The sequence below is a fragment of the Strongylocentrotus purpuratus genome, unplaced genomic scaffold, assembly GCF_000002235.5.
Source record: "Strongylocentrotus purpuratus isolate Spur 01 unplaced genomic scaffold, Spur_5.0 spur5_scaffold_10, whole genome shotgun sequence".
In the NCBI taxonomy this organism is placed as follows: Eukaryota; Metazoa; Echinodermata; class Echinoidea; order Camarodonta; family Strongylocentrotidae; genus Strongylocentrotus; species Strongylocentrotus purpuratus.
The window spans coordinates 21,266,425-21,290,358 of record NW_022145595.1 but is presented as its reverse complement, the minus strand read 5'-3'; the positions used below and the strand labels follow the sequence as shown (position 1 = coordinate 21,290,358).

Below are 23,934 nucleotides of genomic sequence, written 5' to 3'. Positions count from 1 at the left end.
AAAGAGCAATAACCATGCACTTTGAAGGCATTTGCGGTGTGAAACAAGAACTCAACTATCCTTTTAAACCTGCCAAGCTGCCTTTCGACGCCACATTGCTTTGTCAATACCCACGGCGCACGACTGCCAGGCACGGTTGGCTTGGAGAGGCACACGTATTAAACTGCCTGATGAGATAATGTTTCATATGAATAATAGTCTCAACGACACCGTCATTTGAGACAGAGAAGATGATGGAATTATTCAAGAGCCATTATTGTTGATGGAAGCTAGAAGTCCATTATGGTGATGGCCTTTAATCTGCAAGGAGAGCCAGAAGGACGTTATTCCTATCATTTTGATTTGAGTTTTTGAGTTAATGCCTTTTCGATTCTCAGGTGATAGAAGTAGAATCCATTATGTAGGACCTAGATGATGGCTGTCTTATCAGTTCTGTTGGAAGTCGCAAGGGGGTAATTTAAAATGGTTTGGCATCTAGGTAGTGCGCTTCTTGCAGACTTGCTTGTAGTTGATGAAAGTCCTGTCCATTTTGATTCCATTATATATACATTGTAGACGTCTGATTTATCATATATGCCTAGAGCCCGACAGATGTACACTCATAACATTTGCATCGAGTTGAGGCGCTTAGAGGCTGTTCACACCGGCAGAGATAGCGTGCGCTAGACCGCGCTATCTCTGCGGTTTGGAAGGTACAACGTCGTTTCGGTCCGCCCAACAGCGAGCCACGGCGAGCCAAAACGGCGTGCCACTGGAGCACCTCTTGGGGGTGGTCCACGAGAGATAGCGCGGTCTAGCGCGCGCTAGAAAAAAGGGGGTGCTACGATAGACCGCGCTCATCTCATTGCGGTGTGAACAGCCTCCAATTCTAGGTTGATGGAGGAAAGTCCATTATACAATGTCCATTTATATATGTCTGCACATATCAGTTCTGCCGAGACTTACAAACTAAGGCATTATTTATACCATATTCCACCTATTTTAAGAAGTGCAGTGCATTATGTATACAATATACACTGTAGATGGCTGTTTTGAATCAGATCAGCTGATAGCAAGAAGGGAACTATTCATATAATATTGAATAGATTTTATGTCCTTTTGGCTTTCATTTAATGGTCCTTTCAGTCCATTATATCGATGGATGCTTTGTCAGATCTGCTGGGGGCGACAAGGGCATTATTGATCATATCATTTCGCATACGTGTGATAGATTTGAGACCGTTCCGAGTCTTTTGATAGAAGTGCATTCCATTATGACTGCCGTGAAGAAGGGCATTAACTCATTTCTTAATATGGCTCTCTCTTAAAGGTACTATGTCCCTTTTGCAGCCAACCTCAAATTCTGTAGAACTTTGCAGGAATTATGACTATGTCATGTATGTCCTATCTGTGAAATTTAAACGTTAGCAGTGTCCTCATATTCAAATTATGCAAGGAAACCTGTTTACTTGCTAGACTTGACTGTCAGACACTATTGAGTGACTGACTGGCTTTTTTTCTTCTTTGGTAATAACATATATACATGAAAAGAGTTGTAAAGGGTACATGAGCATTTGTCTACATCAATTACCCACTTCTTGTGATGGCCAAGATTAAACTGATTGAATCTTTGCGCAGCATAAAACGTATGACCATTTGGTACAATTGTCTGAAAATCAAGACTATTACTTTTGGGCTCTATAGCCCTAAAGTCGATTTGACAACTAATAGTCGTTATTTTCCCACTTGAAGACATTTTCAAGCCCCACCTTTTTTAGGGAAGTTCTAAATTAGTATTATCTTTCAAATGCAGTTGAAATTTAACTTTTTCATTTTTTTGGCCTGCAAATGGGACATAGTACCTTTAAGCCCCACTGTACTACTTTTAGCTACAAGTACTTGCTCCCTCTATATAGAAAACATTGCCTAATCGGTGCCTATTAGTCCCCCATGATCCTCTTTTTCTTATATTAATTGAGAGCTGAGTTGATGAGATAGCCACCTGTCAGTGACCACACTGGGTGGTCTAATCCCTCCTGACCAAACTAGTACAGACCGGCTTTAAATGAAGGTTCAGTCCATTAAATATGTATGTGTAGATCTGCTGAGAGCCAGAAGGGCATTGATTCACACATCACTTTAAATAGAGTTGATGAAGCGCTAGCTTTCGTTTGATGGAAGTTCAGACTTCAGCTCGTATGTCGTTGTAGATACATGTGTACCTGTAGATGTTTTATCAGATCTGTTACATGAACAACATGTAAAAGCAAGAAGGACATACAGTCTTGTCATTTTTATAGAGTTAGTGCCCTTATGGCTGTCACCTGGATAGGCTTCCATGTCCTTGTCTGGAAACGACTGAGTGGATTCCCACCACTAATGTGCCTGTAGCCGCCATTAGGACTCTGGCAACATCTTGGAATTGGGAAATGGATTCGAGGGCAGCCCACTTAGGAAATTTGTTACGGTTGCATCATTTCTTTGACAGAGGAGAGTGAAGGTTTTGTCATGTAGTACTTATCAGTACATGTACATTTATGTACATGTCATGTAACCTTAATCATCTCCTTAATGGGAGCATTGGAATTTTATATCGGGAAATTTCATGGTGCTCTTGTCGTTGTACAGTAACAAAGAGTGAAGCTTTTGTTTAATATGTATTACTTGTCAGTATCCATATAGCTTTCATCATTTCCCTAATGTGTGCTTGTCATTTCAGATCAGGAAATTTGTGCGGTCATTTTATTTCGAGATTGGAGAGAGTGAAGGCTTGTTTCGTAGAACTTATCATCAACCTTTACTCATCTTCTGAGAGCTTGTCATTTCTTTTGAATTTATTCCCTGATTTGTTGCTCAAAACAGAAATGAGATATCTCCGCAATTTTCAACCCCACTCCCTTTAGAAGATTTGGGAAAATGGACAAATTAATGCACACATATTATAGTAAGGCAGAACCTAGCTTTGATGGCAATGCATAGGAGAGTAGACTTTGATCATCTCTTTAATGTGAACATGTCATTTTTAATATATGAAGTTATTACCTCCTTGTTTGCTCAAACAGGAATATCAACATTTCCTGAAATTCAACCCTACACACCTTTTGAAGACCTGAGAAGCAAGCCAGATAAAGTGCTTACATTACATGTATACATTAATTGCATTTACACTGCAACTAAAACCCATCATTTTGTCCACATTCTGCAATTTTGCCGGCAGTTGCTAGGCAATTTCCCATAAACACACAAAAAAACCTGAATTGAATAACCCGCTGGTTTTTGCAGAATTAATGCTTGCTCTCAAAACATCGATGAATTAGTGTGGTTTTTGCTGATGTGACTCTCCTTGCTTTCGCATGCAAAGCAGTGACAAGTCGTGCATTTGCACAACTCACCTCAAAATCAGAATTAGCAAACACCAATGGACTTTGGGGTTTCTCCAGTAGTGAACATGGTGGTTCTCATTTATTTTATTTTATTCAAATGTTTCTTTTTTCTGCAATGTAAATGGGCCAATTTGAAGAACCTTTTATAGCAAAGAAAGTCTGCATACCGGTACTTCAGTCATAGTTTGTCCCATGACTTTCTGCGTTGTTCAACCCTTGCACGGGCCTAGGACACATGTACCCCCAAAATCTAGGTCCAGACCCCCTCCCCCCCCCCCCCCCCCCCCCACAAAAAAATAAATAATAACTAGACATATAATACTTGTTTGGAACAAGTATAGGTGGGCTGGTCAAACTGAACTTTGAGACAAAATAGAGCAAAAATAAGCGAGATACTGCTAAAAAAACAATGTCATGTAGATTAAAGATGTACGAAATTCACCTTCAATAGGCATAACACGCTACTTAGGACATTTCTGATATGTGCCCTTTAATCGTAATTTTCACTATGATGACGTCATCAAAATGAAAAATGGTGATGACTGAGCTTGTAGAAAATTGTCTAAGCTACATCATATCGAAATTTGGAAGAAAATCGATAAATATTTACAGAGATACAATCAATTTTACATAAATATGCTGACTTCATAATATGCAAATTCGTATTTTGAGATCCAAGGCCATTATGATGATGTCACGATACACTTAATGGCCAAATGAGACATGGAATCATATCTTCGACTCACACTCTATCTAAATATGAAAAAAATTGAAGGTCACGGTTCATTCCAAAGAGCTATAATGGATTTTGTATATAGGCATGTTTTTGCCCATATATGCTATGTATTAAAAGAGCTCGCGCGCACGGGCATTTTTCTTGAATTGACGCTCATCTTGTTGTTAATGGACATAAAGAGATAAACATGGTATCAAATTCCTCGAAAAAATATGAGAAATATCATGAAAGAAAAAAAAATGGCGATTCTATGTTGTGTAATGGTGTAACGTGCGAAAACGCGCGCGCATGCTTGTGCGCGCGATTTTTTATAAAATGCTTAAAATGACCTGAAACGTATGCAAAAAAAATTTAAGACGATTTCGAGCATTTAAAATTTTTGCGCGCGTAATGACGCGCGGACGTACGCGCACGCGCGCGTTTTTTGACCTGAATTTGACCGGACTGATATTGACCTTGATCATGATAAATATGAATGAGATATTACTTTTGGTTATGAAGATATGATCATAAGTTGATTTTCAAAATTTTTCACAAAATGGCGCCTAGATGACGTCATCAGTCAAGGTCAAGGTCGAAAAATTTGCTGTGTTTTGTGAATATGCCTATACATATGTGTGTTAAATTTTAAGATATTTGATTGAGCCATTTTCAAATTATCTTGAACACAAAAAAGTGGGTCGAAATAAGAAAAATAAATAATAAATAAATAATAATAATAATAAAGGCAGTTTTAACAAAATTATAAGGTGGTCTGTATTAGATACAGCCCACCTAATAATAATAATAATAAAATAAATAAATAAATAAAAATCAAATCAAATATTTACATAGGGATCTTCTTCTTCTTCTTCTTCTTCTTCTTCTTCTTCTTCTTCTTCTTCTTCTTCTTCTTCTTCTTCTTCTTCTTCTTCTTCTTCTTCTTCTTCCTCTTCCTCTTCTTCTTCTTCTTCTTCTTCTTCTTCTTCTTCTTCTTCTTCTTCTTCTTCTTCTTCTTCTTCTTCTTCTTCCTTTTGAGTACAGACCTCTTTACAGAGTATTATCGTATTATACTGGGGGTGTGTGCAGGGAGACCACTACACTGGGGTTTCCCCCTACTCTTGCAAACAGATTCATAAAATCTCAAGCTATACCCCCTTTCACATGAAGTTAGTGTGGAGTCTTGCTCTCTGCCTTCTAACTTTATCTAAGGCAATTTGTTCAGATATATTTACAAATCCAATATGCAGTATGCTCTATGCTGATTCTGCTAATAGGCCATTTTCATAATGTAATCAAATTTAATGCATAAATCTTTGTTAAAATGTAAGTGCCTCATTACAAATTATTTCGTTTATTTGTTACAAATGATTGTATTACGATGGCGAGAATGCGAATTGCATACAATGTACATGGCATGTTGTTAGATAGCGCAAGCCATCATTTATGTCCTTCCTAGCAGCAACTAATGCAATTTGTATTCTGACTACCGGTATTGAAATACATTTTATGTAACAGGTAAATGAAATCATTTGTAAAAATGAGGGCACTTAACAAAGACTTAAGTGCATTAAATTTGATTATATTTCAAAAATGGCCTATTGTTAATTGATGTGAAGTTATCAGTCATCACTATACTACAATGTGTCCCCCAAAAAACTATACACTTTTGAAATGGCTGCCAAATAAAAAAATATATGATTCTGGGGGAAAAGTTTTATATGTTTGGAAAGCTCATAAACTCAACTTTCATATGACACCAAAAAGTCTGAACATAATTCATGCTTGGTGAGCACTGCTCACTTTGGTAAAGGGTATGAAAATTAGGTTGCACAGGAATTAGCCTTCCAATTTGTGAGAGGTAAATCCTTTGGAGCTTACGGAATTGAGAGTGATATTTTTTGGGGGACGCACTGTATACAGTGTAGCTCTGAACGTGGGCAATGAAGAATCACTCCTCCATAGCTAGGCCTATGCCATTCCATACATATCTGTGGGTAGTCAACCCAGGAATCATGCATGCAGACCCTATTTTGTTCCTTTTATTCACTATAATAAAAAAAAAAAACATCAAAAGATTCCCCCCCCCCTTCTCCCTCCACTGTCCCTCTTCGTCATCTTTTATTGCACTAGAGAGGTTAATAGACCGAGGGTTATCTGGGTTTTGTTGTTGTTGTTTTTTTCTTCACGATGTTGTCTTGTATTACAAAATTGCTGAAAAAAGCATTGGATAACTGACAAATTACGAAAAACGATTATATGTAGTTTGCTTCATATATGTACATGTATGTATAAAGCCTTAGATGCGTTTTAAAATAGATCTGACTAAATTAAACCAAATCTTAACGTTATGAAGCTATCAATATGGTTTGTTTGCATTTTCTGTAGAATACAGTGCTGGGAGCAATGTAAAAAATATAAAATGATTTATACAATACATTTATGAGGAAATACATTGGAAACAGAAATCATGCCAAGATATAGGAGCTAGGCAAGGAGACCTGTGTGATTACCTGATTAGGAAAATTGGGTCATTTCCTTAACTCACAATTCTTGGAAATATGTGCTAATTAAAACTGGAATATTTTACTTGCTTCCTTATTAGTCATCTGTAATTTCGTAGACCTTATAAATGCATATCACAACATCACCAATAGGAAATATGCATGGTACTTTTATAGACAGGCAGACATTACTTTTTGCCAATACCTGGAGCATTGTCTGAAAAATACCACTAAATAAAATATAAACCAAATAAACAAACAAAAACAAACAAAAAGAGCATTCACACCACATAGTAAATAGAGCTGTCAAAATAGTTTGTTATGACTTTTCAGTCATGGAATGTGCATTACTTCTGCTGGTATAGTTGGGTTGTGCATTCTTCTTCCTTTGAAGACTGTGGGGCTGCTATACCTGCTTTGCATAACAATACCAGTGGTTGCCAGTGCATTTTACAACTTTTCACTTATGGCCCTGCCCCTTATTCTGATGTTCTGCTCACTCAATGGCTGCAAAATCATAACAAATATGGCATATTTTAAAGAGAAATGAATATACCTTATAATGATACTAATTACAAAACAAAGCGATAAAAATCCCATGACAAGTGATATATACTTGATCAAACCTGAGTTACCATACTTATTTTGAGGGGTTTAGAAAGGAAATCAGTCTACAAACAAGGAGATAGTTGATAGGACAGTGTCATATATATTATATTCTCTCCTATCACACCACAAGGTATTATGAAAACAGTGTGGTCATTTGTCGCCAGTCAATCATTACAAATGGGCTCCTTGCATTCTGTGTGGTTTTCCAAACCAGAGAACCCTGATTTGCAGGTGGCAAGGGAGACTATTTGACTTTGTGTTTTCTCATTTCTACATCTCCCCCTTCATCTTAACAGTAAGTCTAAGATGTATCACTGTTTTCATCCTTTTAGAGGAGGATAAAAGCCTAATCTTTAAAAACCCCTTCATTAAATTAAATTTATAGGGTTACAGACCTGTTGCATCGCAATCTTTAAATATAAATCATTTAAAGTTACTCATGCATGGGTATATAGAGGGCAGCACAATGAGCATACTAGTGTCCTTTTATGCGTACGTCCGTATGGGAGAGTAATACTCGTTGGCTTAGTGTTCGCCAAGTGCCTACTTCACGAATGACTATACCCATGCATGAACATCTTTATTTAAATGATGTGCCTCATTGAGCTTTGCCTATCGCTTTCAACGTATTACACCTGTTTTCATTTCCCAGGTAAACTCATATTTTTAAAACCCTATAGTCCATGATCTACCAGCTCTACTAAAAGCCTACTATGTAATGGAACTTTGGGGTTCCAGACTATTAGTGTTGAGTTTCCTTTGAATTGGAATCATTAAAATGATCAATTGTCTCCTAACTCTTTGTAAATCACTTTCAATGTGGACTAGTGGATAAGTCACCCGACTGCAGATCACAAGGCACGGGGTTCATTCCCGCGGCGGCACTAATGTCCTTTGGCAAGACGTTAATCTACATTTGCCACTCTCCACCCAAGTGTAACAGCGTGTCCACACACAAAACAATTTATCCCGAAACTCTATAACGAAAAGTCGTATAAAGAATCATAGTATAAATTTCAATAAAGAATCATAGTATAAATTTCAAAGAGTCCACACACAAGAAACGTCATATAAATAATCATCGTAAAAATTCAAGGATGTCCATAAACAGCAGAAAGTAATCCTGAAACTCTACAGTCTGGTCTACTTTCGCTCGAGGTCACGTTAAGCCCCGCCCAGTTAGTTACACTAGTTACACTCCCCCTGTCCACACACAACATTTTCCGTGATTAGGCGTGATTTTTTATTGAGTTTCAGTTCGAAACGATGCCCAAACCTGCGTTTCGTTATACGACGTATCGTTAGTGAGCGTCCACACACACAATTTCATCATAAAACTATCGCGAAACGGTATCACTATTGCGAAACGGTATAGCTAATCACGGAAAATGTTGTGTGTGGACAGGGGGTTAATGGGTACCGGTACCTGATATGCTTGAGCGCTAGTTACTTTGGCAGCTCGGCTACGACCAGGGTAATACATGTATAGCGCCATGAGCATCAGAACCTGACAGATACCGGCACTATATAAATAACCATATTATTATCATTTATTTTCATTGTCCAGATAAACTCATAAGTGAGGATGCCAAGACTCTGGATGATGTCAAATCCATGATCTACCAGCTCTACTCCACCCTCCATGTGGAGGAGCATCAGCTGGAGAAGGAGAAGGTCTTGAGAGGCAAGCTGGAGCTACTCCAGGAAGAGCTGGATCCTTTAGAACGGGTAAGAAGAAAGAAAAAAGGAGAAGAGTTGTGAACCTTACACAGCCTCGAGTTTGAGCTGAAAGGAGACTGATCACCCCAAAATAAAGAGATGAAATTAAAAATTGTATTTAATGGTCTATCCTCTTTGGGTTATCTATCAATGCAGTACTCCAGGAAGAGCTGGATCCTTTAGAATGGGTAAGATAGAAAGAAATAGGGAGAAGAGCTGTGAGCCTTTAACAGAGCCCGGAGTTTGAGCTTAAGTCTGCACTAGTTTGGCCAGGAGGGATTAGACCACACAGCATGGTCACTGACAGGTGGCTATCTCATCAAATCAGCTCTCAATTAACATAAGAAAAAGGGGATCATGGGGGACCAACAGGTACCGCTTAGGCATCGTTTTCTATATAGAGGGAGCAAGTAGCTACAAGTAGTGCAGACAGGCTTTAAAGGGTACTGATCACTAAATAAAAATAGATTGAATTAAAAAAATTGCATCGTATGGTCTACATTGTGGATCCTCTTGGGGTTAATCTGTCAATGCAGTAACCTTTTATGTGGATCCCAGAATTTAAAACATTTTTTTTTCCCCTTAAAATTATTCATTTGACATCTTCTGTGCCTGAGAGGGATAAGCGAACTTAGCTCTCTAGTCTCTGCCAGTGTAACTGATAAGGATATGCAGGTGTATCACTGCAATGGGGTTCAACCCCCCCCCCCCCCCCTCCCCTCAATGTGAAAGCCAAAGTTTTACAATGTATTGGAATACCAATTGAAATTTGAATGATAGAATTTCATAATAAATATGAGCACAAGGAAAGACAAGTGTTGGGGGTTGCATGAGAAGATTAATATAATGGCATATAAGAAAACACTTTTTGCATACATACACTGTCCAAGTAATTAAAGATGCAACAGATGATCTAGAAACCTTCTGCTGTTAAAAATTATATCAAATTTTTTAAATTCCAGCTGAAAATGGACCTTGATATGAAAGCCAAGAAGAACACCAATGCTTATGTCTGGGGTGGTCTTGGTTTCATGGCCGTCCAGTTTGGACTTCTCGCCCGCCTGACATGGTGGGAGTACTCCTGGGATATCGTAGAACCTATCACCTACTTCGTCACCTACGGAACGGCAATCGCTGCCTACTCCTACTACGTAGTTACCCGTCAAGTGAGTATGCCATTTAATCCCTAACTAATATCCCCAGTTTTGAGCCAGAAAGATTTTAACCCATACACTTTTACCAATGATTAATGCTTCTTTGGGCTGTCAGTGTTAGCTACGCCTACTACATGTACATGTATATAGTTAGTAGTGAAGTAAGTATACAATTTAACCCATCACTTTACCCAAGGCTCAGCATTAACAATCGCCGGGACACATGGGCGCCCACATCTAAGTCTGGATGCCCAAAATTTGAACATTTTCATATAGGGCACATGTATACCAACTCATAAAAGATCACTCCAGACCCCCTTTAAAAAAGAGTAGATGTGGATCCCTGCTTAACCATGTAAGCAAGGGTAATTTTAACAAGGGTTTTACTTTCATTAATTTTTGTTGTAAGGTTATTAATTCAACAACGCTTAAAAAAATGAGCTGGTATCACGTATATGCAACCGGGTATTCTAAATGACCTGTGTTAAGTATTGCGATATCAACATCTCATGGAAATAACTGTGTCCCTGTCGTCTGCGGAATTGCAATAGCTGCTGACACCTACTACATACATTTAGTCAATTTTCAAGTGGTTTTTTTAAGTGGCAATTAAAGCTCTAGGGGGGAACCCACTATTTTCCAGGGCGTTGTGATACTTCAGTTATTGGCTTATTAATTATCCCAGGAGCTAGAATTATATCGCAAAGTGACACACACAAAAATGGGAATCCACCCACGTTTTCAATGTAAATGTGTTATAAGGAATCCATACGCACTAATATTAAGAAAAATAAAAACCACAGGGAATACATGCACCTGTATGTCTACACAAGTTTTTGACAGATAAACTCTGTTTGCCTTTAAAAAACTAGGTTTATTGGCGATTTACTGAGTTTATCACTTTATTTGGCATTGGGTTTGCAATACACGGGAGTCACCTTAGACTTCACAGTCAGACTGAAGAAAACCCACCAGACGCAAAGGGCAAGTGAGCATGAACCAAAACTTTAAGCTGTCAGGCATTTAACAGAGGAACTTAATAACCGGAATCTATGAATGAGCCTACTTTGTGAAAGGTTCCTCTGTATTTCTGAATGACATTATTCCCCTGTTGTTCTTTTGTTCATCTCCTCCTTTCTTCTCCTCATTAAAATTTGATTAACACCATGCTGTTGTGATAAACCTGTGAGCCCTGTGATGACACTTTCTCCGAGCTTCATTTCGTCAAAGGTACCTGCATACAAGTTAGGCTAGCAATTAGGGTAGCAATTAGGAATTTGGTTAGTGTTACATAATGACTGTGGAGCAACTGCTGGAGGGTGTGTCGTAGAAACAGATCAGCATACATCTACATGTACATGATGTCCATTCATATTTCAAATACAGGAATTCCTCTATCCCGATGCGAAGGATCGCAAGTACCTAGTCCTGTTTCACAAGTTCTCCAAGAGGAAAAGCCTGGATCTAGAGAAGTACAACCAGCTCAAACACGACGTTGCTCAGGTAAATGCCCAAAGATATTTCGACTTCTGGTACTGATTAAAACAAAATACTACTAACAGAACCCGGCACGTATCCCCAAATCTTCAGAAGTGTAAATTGATAGAATCTGCCAAGTGATTCTCAAATACAGTCAAGCCTGGTTAAGCAACCACCTGTCTACAAAGACCACATTTTTTGTTTTCCTTGAAAATAGTTTCTCGTAGAAACATGTACTAAAGGAACCTGTACATAAAGACAACCTGTCTGTAAAGACCACTTTTCTTGTCTCCCTTTGGTGATCTTTATAGCTAGGTTTCACAGTACCGGTACAATGTTTTAAGTAATAAGCAAAATATCACAAATTCCATGAAAATGCTTCTCTCTGCCATGTTGTCTCCATGTACACAATTTCAGGGGATTCCCCCAAAATTTCCCAGACAACTTGTGAAGCACTATATCATTCTTAACAGATTTTTTGTTAATGCTGTGCATAGGATGTTATTACAACCACTCTGAAATTGAACAGATTTTCTTCTATGTCACATTGCAAACATTAAAGGGTGCATAAACTCTAATAAACCACAATTCTAACCATAATTAGTCTGGCAATGCGAGGAAGTTCGAGCCAACCCCCATAACGTCTTCGCAACCTTTCATCAGCAATGATATCTGATGAACGCCTGTCCGTGGCAGTGAGACACAATGTGGCTAGTAAATTTAATTATCTCTCCTGATGACTTGGCCAAGGCTGGAACAATCAATAGTGCAATTCGGGCAATTGACAGCTTGCGGTGTGTGGGGGAACTCCTGTTCACACTTTCAGATCTCGCAGTTGCTCCAAGATTTTTCTCCAGATGATCTTCACAATGCAAAGAAGAATTCTGATTTGAACATATTTCAAGTGAATTTTAAAGCCTTTCTGCACTTGTTTGGTCAGGAGGGATTAGACCTCCCTGCATGGTCACTGACAGGTGGTTTTCAGATCTCGCAGTTGCTCCAAGATTTTTCTCCAGATGATCTTCACAATGCAAAGAAGAATTCTGATTTGAACATATTTCAAGTGAATTTTAAAGCCTTTCTGCACTTGTTTGGTCGGGAGGGATTAGACCTCCCTGCATGGTCACTGACAGGTGGTTATCTCATCAACTCAGCTCTCAATTAACATAAGAAAAAGGGGACCATAGGGGATCAATGGTCACCGCTTAGGCATTGTTTGCTATAAAGAGGGCAAGTAGCTATATGTAGTGCAGTGGGGTTTTAAAGGGTGTTGCTCTTGTGTGATTGGCATCAGCAGCATAGATTTGTCAATTTCAAATTCATCTGGATATTTCTGTTATAGAAGGATATGGAAAGTACAAATCATTGGGATGATGACTTCTGGACGATTCAGAGAATAGCTCATTATTTAAAGAAGCTTTGGGAAAAGTGCAAATTGTTTGGAAGATAATGTTCTTAATGTTTGGAGAAAGAGCTCAACATATACATGTAATCATGATGTTCAAGAAAGATGATGATGATAATGTTCCCCGAAATTTTTGAGAAATAAAAGAAATAACATTGATAGTAATATTCTATAATCTTTGAGGAAATCCAAATCATACAGATAATAATGTTCTCAAAAGTTTGGGAAAGTGCAGATTATCTGGATGATAATTTTTCTGAAAGACTTAGGATGTGCTAATCATGTAGTTAGATGATGATATTCTGGAAAGTTTTGGGAAAGGCAATACCACCCACCTCTAATGATAATTATGATAGACATTCTCTTTTTTATCTCTCAGCACCCATCAAACTGTGAAGGCCTGGCCCTGCTAATTATTTATGGCATCAATCAAATTCCAAGTATCTTGTGTTGGTTTTGAGTTATGCAAGCAAATCAATGCATCGTAAACTGATCTAATTGCTTGGTATGCCAAAGAGCACCAAATGAATCAATTCCTGCAATGGAACCAAAACAGAGACACTTCCCCCGTAATATCGTTTCAGGTTTTATAGAAAAGATTTTGCACAAGAAAGAGAGGATAACCAGATATTTAATGCAATTGATGCTTGCATTGTTGATTGATTCCACATTATACAGTAGAACCAGGCTCAGTTAAAGTACATATGACAGACATACCTTACACTTGTGTTTGCTTGATAGGAGTGTCTCCTTCTTTAATATATTTGTTAATATGCTCTTCAAAATTATGTCATTTAATATGTATTCATTACTGGCATATTACTTAAAGCTCATCAGTACTAGTAAACAGGAGGGATTAGACCACGCTGCAAGGTCACTGGACAGGTGGTTATCTCATCAACTCAGATCTCAATTAACATAAGAAAAAGAGGATCATGGGGGACCAATGGTCACCGATTATGCATTGTTTGTTATATAGAGGCGCGAGTAGCTAGTGCAGTGGGCCTTTAAGTAATTTGTTGATATTGTCATTACATTTAAGTGCTCATTAGACCAATAGATAAGTAGGCGAAATGATTATTAGACTATGTGGAAAGTAGACGGTTCTGGGTGTAGACCAAAGGCAATTTACCGATACAAGAAGGAATACAGGTAAGTGTGTCTTGACTCTCAAATTTCGAGCATTGAAGTTTTAACCTTGCATCTTGAATTATTGTTTTTTTTTAACTCCAGGTGAATGCTGACCTCCAGCGGCTACGTGATCCTTTGACCATCAACCTTCCCATCCCTCCTCCTCCCAGGGAAAAGGCAGAAGAAGAGGACTTTTGAGTTACCATGGAAACGCACAAGTTAATCGTACCCTAGACCAAAATTATGTATATCATATAAATATCTACATACGATTCTCCAGCCTGTTGATTTGAAATACTGCTCCAGAGAATATTAGTTTCATGGTGGGGGAAATAGTAAGGATACCGCCCTGTTTGTCTCTATAGTTTCATATATTACATGTAGATGTTTTACGTTAATAATTTGGAAATAATCACAAGCTAGCTCTAATTGTGTGGGAAAAGCTTTGGTGATCGTCTTGTTTTGGGCTCATGATATAACTAACTTTATGTAATAATGTGTGTTTGGTAAAGATTGGGAAAAGATAATCAGTAGACCAACTGAATTTTATTGAATAAAGTATTCATTTTTTTAAGTTCAGAGCACTTCAGATATGAAAATGGCATGTATTGGTTGTTTGTAAATTTAGCGGAGAGTTGAAAAAGGCAAACGAGCTTGTCAGTTTTCCTGTAAAATCAAAAAAATTAGACAAATTATGAAAAATGCTGCTAGAGTGGTATTGAATATGCCCTGTAGTATTTGCTTTAATTGTAAATATTTGGCTTTTTGAAATTAAAGAGTTAATTTAAATTTATAAGCATAATTTCAGCTGCCTTTTTATTTCATGAGTACTCACATATTGTTAGGAAATCGTTTTAGTTGTTTACAAAAGACATGTGGGTGGTTTATGAAACCAATGTTACAGTCAGGGAACGATTTGTGTATTTGTATGATTTATATTTTAGATTAAGCAAAGGATAGAAAAAAATTGTGTACTACCTCCCATGGCAGTTTCTACTTAGAGAACAAATTATAGAGGCATTTTTGTTTTCATATGTAATCTGATTTTAGAAGTTTTTTGTTGATTTATAGCAGCTTTCCTTTCAGCCAATTCAGATTTTGTTGTTGTTGTCTTCTCTTTTAACTGAAGTATTCCTATTTGCCTGTCAGTCTTGATAAAGCTATCCATAGATAACAGTCACCCAGCTCATATGTTGCTATGTCCGGCCAATGTTCAGGCAAGCTTATGATTCGGGACAAGTGTCGTGTGGAAAAGATGTATTTCTGATTGCCAGCATGAATCTATAGATAACAAACACTTAACTTATTTGTTGCTATGTCCAGCTAGTCTTCAGGCAGGCATCCAGGACAAGTTTTGTGTAGAAAGGATTTATTTCTGATTACAGGCATGCATGCAGAGCCCTTGAGTTACACAATGAAATGCATGTTTTGGAAATGTACATAGGAAAATAGGGTTTGTAATTAATTTGTATAAAATGAAAAAAAATTCTTTGTATGGAAAGAACAGAGTGAGTAGAAATCTAATTGCTGCTGATGAAATTATTGTTACATATGTATAATCTATTAGCAGGTATATATATAGAATATGTCAGATTTAATAAATTGCCTAAATTTCATTTAAAGATGGTGCAAGGAGATGGCTGCAGGAATCTTACAACTCTACGTGTAGATTTTCAATCTGTGGATTTACATTCTTGTGAAACTTTTTAAAGCAATACGATATTGATATTTCAGAACAGGTACTATCGACTATTCAACAGAAAAATGGAAGATGACGCATGATGGAATCTTCAACTGCTTGACAAACATATCAGACATTTTCTTTGAAATTCCTTATTTGTTTTGTTGAAGGAGAATACACCTCCTCCATATCTAGTTTTCCAAGTGAGTTTAACAAACTTATCTTGTATTTCAAACAAAATACCAATCATCATTTTGATATTCACTTCTCTACTGTTACCGTCTATTCCTGCATGCTTTTAATAGGTTTTTGTCAAACTTTTCTTCTTTAAGCCTCCACTATTGATAAATTGTACCTTTAAGAATATATTTTTGACCGTGTCCATATTGAACCAGCTCAAAGTAAGCTTGGAGGGTAAGGCATCTATTGACCAATGGCTCGTACAAGGCCAAAAGACCAGTGACCCTTGAGATCTGCAGTTGTGGACTTGTGGTCTCTCTGACCGTCCAATGATTCATCTGAGGGTTCAAAAGTCAAATAGACCAGGTGGATGTTTCACAAAGATCCTAAGTTGGACTTAATAATTATGGAAAGCTATTAGCATCTTTGAAAATATTTGGTAAAAGTTATTTTAAAAGGCATAAAATGTTGATTCAAAGCATTCATATTTTCTATCATCTTGGGAGATTTCATGTTCTTGATGTGGAATTTATGAAAGTCTAAAATACTTAAATTTTTGCTTTTGAATATGTTTTATTTTAAGGCTACAAATGGCTCTCCATAATTTTTAAGTCCAACTTAGAGTTAAGTTTGACTTATATCTTTGTGAAACACCCCCCCCCCCCCCCAGGAGGCTTTGGTCTTGTCAATTATTCTGAAAGTTTATCAATATTTTTGGTCTTGTGGGTCTGACGGTCTCATGGGCTAACGGCCAACTGGGATTGCGCAAGTCTGATGGGCTGTATAGACCGAGGGGATAAGTAGTGATTACGAGAAGGAAACAAAAAATAATAATTAAGAAGAAAAACAAGTCGGAAAACAAGTAGTACAGTGTCTTTCTGCACGTAACACTGCACATACCTTTAATACAAGGTATGTCTGTATATAATTCATTATGTACATGTAGATGGATAGAAAGTGAATGACAACGACTCGTATTTATGATGAGAGTAGAAATAATTTTCTTCATGTCTTTTATATCAAATGACTGAATATAAACCATTTTATATCAAATTAATAAATACCAACTAAGTTGCATGCATCATAAATTCTCTTTTCTGACTGATTTATGAAAACTTTCCTAACAAGGATGAATATTTTGATGCTACTACCGGGTAAACAAAAGTAACGGGAAATATACATTGAAAATTTCAACAAAATCTTTTATTAACAAAAACATTAATTTTATGTGATGTTATGTTTTGTTGTAATTGGTTGGGGAGGGAGAAATCATTTATTTAATTAAATTTCTTTTTGCAGACAGCTTCTACCAGTACTAACAAATGATTTACACTTAGGCATCTGTTTAAGCCTATATAGATCTAAGAGAAAGGCCGATTTCTAACGATTTTAACCTGCTAGGTTAAAGCATGGTTAAGAGTCAAGTTTAAACAAAGGAAATTAGATTCAGGTGTAAGCTATTTTTTTGCTAAACATTTCTGCTTCCCAGCATTGGTTTTAATTTAATAACTATATTACCTGCATGAAGTTCTGGTTATTGACATGCTGTATATAGATTTAAACAAGAGAGGGCACCATACAGTTCAGCGAAAAATGGTTGACAATTTTTTGAATTGATTTATTACTGTTATTAAAGTTGTCTAGACATGCTAAACGATGTAACGGCAAGGATCGGCTATTGGATTGGATTGATATACATTATAGAATTTCCCCTTTTTTTCCTTCATATCACATGTATTCGATAAACCAGCACAATAATAGTAATTCTTTAGTAGTTGGTGCCATTTAAATGATGTGAAGCTTTAGTGGTAGTATTTAACTATTTAAATGAATGTTAAACGTCTAAAAAGGTGAAAGTAAGAAGATACGGGTGGTGAAATTCAAAGAGATTTCTGTGAAAATATTTTATCTATAAGGATAGCTATTATTTCAAAGTTATGCATAGTATCATATGATGTGAATAAAATTCATATTTTTGTTCAAACTTCCTTAAACTGTTAAACTTTCTGGGATGTATAATCTTCCATTGCAACTACGTTCAAAACCTCTTCAAAATTTTAAACATTCTATTTCAAGATGATTGTCATATCTTTTGACAAGTATTGACGATGCCAATTTCTTGGTTATCAGTCTTCCTATAGTAGACAATATTATTTGATGAATCAACCCCTTTTGTCTATCTCTCCCTCTCTGTCTCTCTTTCCGTATGTCTTTCTCTCTGTCTCTCACTATCTCTGTCTGTCTCCCTCTCCCTCTCTTTTACTCTCATTCTCTCTCTCTCTCTCTCTCTCCCTCGCTCTCTCATCCAGTCCCGTTTCCCCTCCTCTCTCCCCCGTCCCTTCTCTCCCTCTTTATCTTGGTGTCAAGACATTGAACTCTTCCTTGCAAGTATTAAAGAAAGGTACTAATATTGCACTGGTTGTTTGTTTTCCTCCCTGTTCCTGAAGAACTATCTTTTGAAAAGTACTGATTGTATTATTTGTATGTCACCTATATGTTAGAGTACTTTTAATTCTATTATTCAACTTGATTCACTTTGTTGATGTTACTTTGAACTATTTAACTTTTCATCAATTAGTTCACTTCAGAATATAGTTTATGGAATAGCTGATATCATGGAAACACATTATCATATCGATAGAAAGTGTTGTTATAGGGATTAAATAGTAAATTATTCAATTATCATATTATTTAGAGGATGCAGGATTTGTATGCATGTGTTCTAAATGCCTTTATTTTTAGTCATGTGGGAAAATAACAATAGTGAATATTAATTTCATATCACTATCTTCAGTTGGTTCATGTTGTTGTACTACTTTTTGAAAACCATAATATTGACATATAATTATAATAACTTTACAGTAAACTTGAGGATTTAACCCAGTGAGTCTCATCCCAGTAGTGATTTTTTTTTGTGAAACAAATATAAAATTCTAGAATAACAATATACCGTTTGCCTTTCATAAAGCAAGATCTGCATGTGTGTTTGCTTGCAGTTGATGCAACTACTCTTATTTCTGCTTTGAACATATATTTGCATGTGCCTTATGTTGACTTCTTTAGTATGCTTACATGTTCATCTTTTTTCACATGACTTTGTCAATAATTTAAAGTTTTGTTGCACTTTTATTGCCGAGACTTAACTAGACAATATTTGTATAGGCCTACCCTAGGGAGCTTCCTCAACTCCTCTTTATTTACTGCTTGTTGACGCCTTTTGCAAGGTTTAGCTTCATATTTGTTATTCATGTTCACCATAGTTCTGTGCTTGTTTACTTTGTCTTTTGGTTTGTCTGATCAATATGTTTATGTCCGAAATCTAAGAATTAGGAGATGAGATAAAGAATATGATAGATTTTTTTTCTCATCTTGTATACATTTCTGATTGAAATTAATTAAACTATATGTGTATATGAACAGTATATGATATTGAATAGCTTGAGGTGTTTATTTAGAAGAATATAATGATACAATACATTTTTTCTAGGCTACCTTATGTACAGTATATAAGATTGCAAAGCTAATTCTTTTGCTTAAGTTATATGTTTAAAAGGAAGGTAGAATTGTGGGAAAGGTTAACATAATTTGTTAGCATTTTCATTCATAATATGTTACAGTGGAAGAATACTGTAGAAGAAAATTTCCCTTGAAAAGGATGGCTCTTCAGATTGCCCTCATATTCAAAATATGACAAGAAATAACCAGAGTGTTTGAATCAAACTAAGTTCATGCTGCCTGTTTGTGTAGTCCCATACACACACGTCTGTGTCCAGAGCTTGTGACTGGGTCAATTTTCTATCATTTTGATGATTCCAAAACCTCACAGAATACACCAATACTTAGGTGCTACATGTACATTATCAACCTTTTCTTTCTCAATGCAACCTCATGACTCCACTTTATCTTTAGGGGAACTGTATTGGACTGAGTAGCGTTCAATGTTCAATGACCTTAATCTTAACCCGTTTACTACTGAATTGTATAGGTCCCATAGGCTTAACACAGGGACCACCAGGTTCCTGTAAGCAAAGGGTTAAAATAACCAGCTTGTGAAATCACACTGAGAAATGAACGATTCATTACTAATTGTGGACCCAATATTTGAGTCCACTTCAGGTACTTTGGACCAAGATTGGTCACTTAATACAAATATCTGAACCTCTATTGATCATTGTAACTTGTATCATATATTAAAAATATTGACACAATGGTATGAAGGCATTGTATAGGTGTCGTAGGTCAGTGACTTTACTATGGGATTAGAAAAGTGAAGGTCATCGGATTGAGGCCAGGCAATGCACTTGTATCCTTCAGCAAGGCATTTTATATACTTTGCCTCTATCCATCCAGGAGTATAAATTGGTACCCATAGGATGCAAGTCTCTTGTGAGTTATACATCTGTAACATTGGTAACTGGGGCTGATTACTCCCCTGGGAGTGGAGAATGTGCATACATTGTGTTTGCACAAGCCTCAATCTGATACCGGTAACTAATGTAAAAACCTATTTCTAAAGCATACCGTAAACTTAGAGACATGCATCATGCAATAAGCACTTTATGAAGTCATGTCATTGCTATCACTATTATTAATAACACGACCATGTTTTAAAAGTTAGTCTTGGAAGTACCAATAATAATCATATGATTGGCCATATAATTCAGTGCTTGTCAGTGTAATCCTGATTTGTACCTTGTAGAACACACCATAGAATAGCAGTTCATGAGAGCACCTGTTTAGAGACAGAAGGATGTTACTTTATATATCTTAACACAGAGTGACGCCCTTCTGGACCTAAGCCGAACATAATTTGCATGACACATGATGGATTTTGTAAGCATCGCCAAATTCTAAAGCACTAAAATATACATCTGCTTCATGGATGACTGTCCCATATTTTATCCCATTTTTATTAGGTAATTATTACATTATATATATCATGGACAGTGTTTTCTTATGGGATTTAGCATAAGCCACGAGCACCGAAAGGTGGACCTGTGCTTTATACAAGTAGCCACTATTATCTTTATTATTTTAAGGGTTTGTAAAGATTTGTATTTTGTATCACTGTCTGTATTTAATGAAACATAGTATTCCAACCATCATTAATAAGCATGTATTCTCCTTTTTCTGAAACTCCTTTCTTTTCTTTTTCTACCGTACTTTTAGGTCCATTAAGTTGCTCTGAGTGACATTAACTGATGATAGTACTATATGCGTTAAAAGTCACAAGATGTAAACGAGACTTGCTTTCATCTGGTAGACTTGTTTATAAGTTATTTTGCTTGTTCAAATTATGATTGAATTTTTATGAATAAACCAGCTTTTATCAAAATATTTCCAGGTGTGTTGAGATTGATTGTTCAGAGTCCTGTTTCATAACACTTGCTATCAATAACAAGTAATCGTGACTGTTATAAGCAACTGTAATGGACTAATGGTGGCATTCGATTGGCTGAGAGCAAATTTTTCATAGAAATTAAGCACTTGTTATTGATACAGTAATTACATCTTTGAGATACGCAGGTGCTTAACTGCTCTTTTGAAGGAGTGCACGGTCGATATATTTCGAATTTCAGTAGGTAGAGAATTCCAAACATCAGCGCCATTATATGTATAATAGCTTTATGAGCCAACAACATACGAGGATTTGATAGATGTTGCTTGTGGGATAAGGTATGAATATCATTATTATTGATAAACGTAGAAGAAAAGGAGGCAGGTAACATTAAAGCGATACATAAAAAGGGCAGTTCGAAGAAAATGAATATCAATAACAGTCGGGCGCTGCAGCTCATATAGAGCGTGTGTGATGATCATGGAACCCAGCTCCATCACATATAGAAATGGCTTTCTTTTGTAACAACAGTATTGTGCCGTGGCACTCCTTCACGTTGCCCAGAGGACATTGTAATATGATATGTAAGGTAAAATAAGTGTATTGCACAACATGTATAATATCTTACCAGATACAAGATATTTCGCGCTATATAATACAGTGGCGGATCCAAGGGGGCCCGCCCCCCCCCCCTCCCCCTGGGGAAAAAACGTGTAAAAACACGTGATTTTTACCTTTTTGGGGGATGGCCCCCCCCCCCCTGGCGCCTAGGAGGGGGGGGGGGGGGGGGGGGGGGGGGGGTGGGGGGTACACATTTTAAAATTTCGAGGGTGAAAAAAAAATGTGCTCACTACCCCCCCCCCCCCCCAACCACCACTGAGCGACTTTTCGGCTGGCTCGATTATCAAATGTTTAGGAGCAAAAAAATAAGATAGTGCTCACTACCCCCCCCCCCCCCCCCCCCCCCTGTCGAGTGAGACCTGCGAAATCCAAACTGGTTAAGGTTAAGAATTTTGTTGCTGTCAAGATTGTTTATTAGCCTATTATATACAGTTCTCTCCAATACTTTTTTTAAACTAGGCAATTTCGAGATAGGGCTATAGTTAAAAATGACAGAGGTGCTATTCCTTTTATAAACCGGAATAAGCTTAGCTAGTTTTAAGGAAGAAGAAAACACACCAGATGATATATGGACAGATTACGTATAAGAGGTGTTTAGATTGAACCAATGATTTGATTTGGCAGCGTTGAACTAATTTCATCATGTCCAGAAGACCTCCTGTTTTCAGGGGATTAGACAATATTTAATATCTCAAGATAATCAGTTGGCCTCAGGAAAAGAGGAAATTGAAACTTCTATTTCTTTGCTTGGTCAGGGCCTATGTTTAATAGCAAAGAAGCCATTAAATGCGTTAGCAATATCATCTGCAGATTGAAGTTAACTCATTACCTTCATGGATGAATTTTTGAGCAGCTTCATACTTACTTTGCTTACATATTATCATGTCTTTGACAATTTTCCAAGTTGAGGACATAATTATGACCTCTGACATTTTAAGAAATTTTAATAATTTGAGCGCTATATTTAAAGTCAAAGCTCAGTGTTATAGTTTAGGGTACGCATATGCATATTCCCTCTTTTTGAAAACACCCCCTTAGTCCGGTGTGTAAAGTAAATACGGGCCGGATCTTTATCGGACATTTTGGTAACACGCATGGTATCCCTCCGTTCACGGAGTGGGAGGGGGGGGGGGGGGCTCAAACGCTTACAGGGATAAAGTTTGAAAGAATCTGCGGGGGGGGGGGGAATTTAAAAAGGAGGATACACACGCACGCACTTGAAGACCAGCAGAGAGAGTTTTAGAGAAACAGGAAAACGAGGGGATATAGATATAGGAGAGAGAAACAGACAGAAAGATAGAGAAAGAGAAAGAGAGGATGAATTCAAAAATTTGGAAAGGAAAATAAAAAAGAATAAGGGGCATCAATCTGACGTAATGATGCGCCGTGGAATCGTTAATATATCTAGGCTGGTGTCGCTTTTGGTCTTAACTGGCGTTAGGGTTGAGACATGCGCAAAACCACGGGAGGGGGAGGGGGCGTGGTGGCCCGAACGGCCCGGCCCCAACCCCTGACCAAAAAAGAGGTCACAAAAAAGATGGTAATGTTAATTTTACTTTTTTTTAAACAAAAAAAATGAAAATGCCCCCCCCCCCCAATATGGAAACGTTGTATCATCCGCTCAATCTGACTTGCGTGCATAGAACAAATAAGCATTTTTCCATGAAAAAGTGAAGTTTTCTAAAATGTACGTTTCTTTCCAGCATTGGGGCGCCCGGATGTCGCTCGGGTAACATTTCATAAAGTATAATATTAAAAAAAACATATGCAAATTTTTTGTACTTTTGTCGGAAAAAATACATTTATCCAGCACAATGTCGTCTCTTTTTGCGTTGGAGAAGAGCAAATAGCGAGTTTCAATCACACTTTGGGCGCTCTCGCAAGCTCTCACTCGTTTCACTGTGGTCAAGAGACTTTGGGGCAAGCGGTTAATGAAAATACTAATCGTATAGCTTTCTTCTGGTATCAAACTTGTTTTGATTGATTGTATAATTTTGTCGGAATAAAGGAAACAAAAAGGCTCGACAAATAACTTA

At 37.1% G+C, this 23,934-nt stretch overlaps 1 protein-coding gene across 1 annotated transcript in view; it reads left to right on the top strand.

Moving 5' to 3' along the window:
- The window catches only part of LOC581979 (calcium uniporter protein, mitochondrial), a 45,168-nt gene extending 29,613 nt beyond the window's left edge, over positions 1-15,555 (top strand). Inside the window, exons 5-8 of the mRNA XM_781956.5 lie at positions 8,758-8,918; positions 9,872-10,075; positions 11,450-11,566; positions 14,181-15,555. Of these exons, the coding sequence (XP_787049.3) occupies positions 8,758-8,918; positions 9,872-10,075; positions 11,450-11,566; positions 14,181-14,276 (578 nt within the window). The 3' untranslated portion in view covers positions 14,277-15,555. The remainder of the gene's footprint in view (positions 1-8,757; positions 8,919-9,871; positions 10,076-11,449; positions 11,567-14,180) is intronic.
- Positions 15,556-23,934: the final 8,379 nt, after the last annotated feature.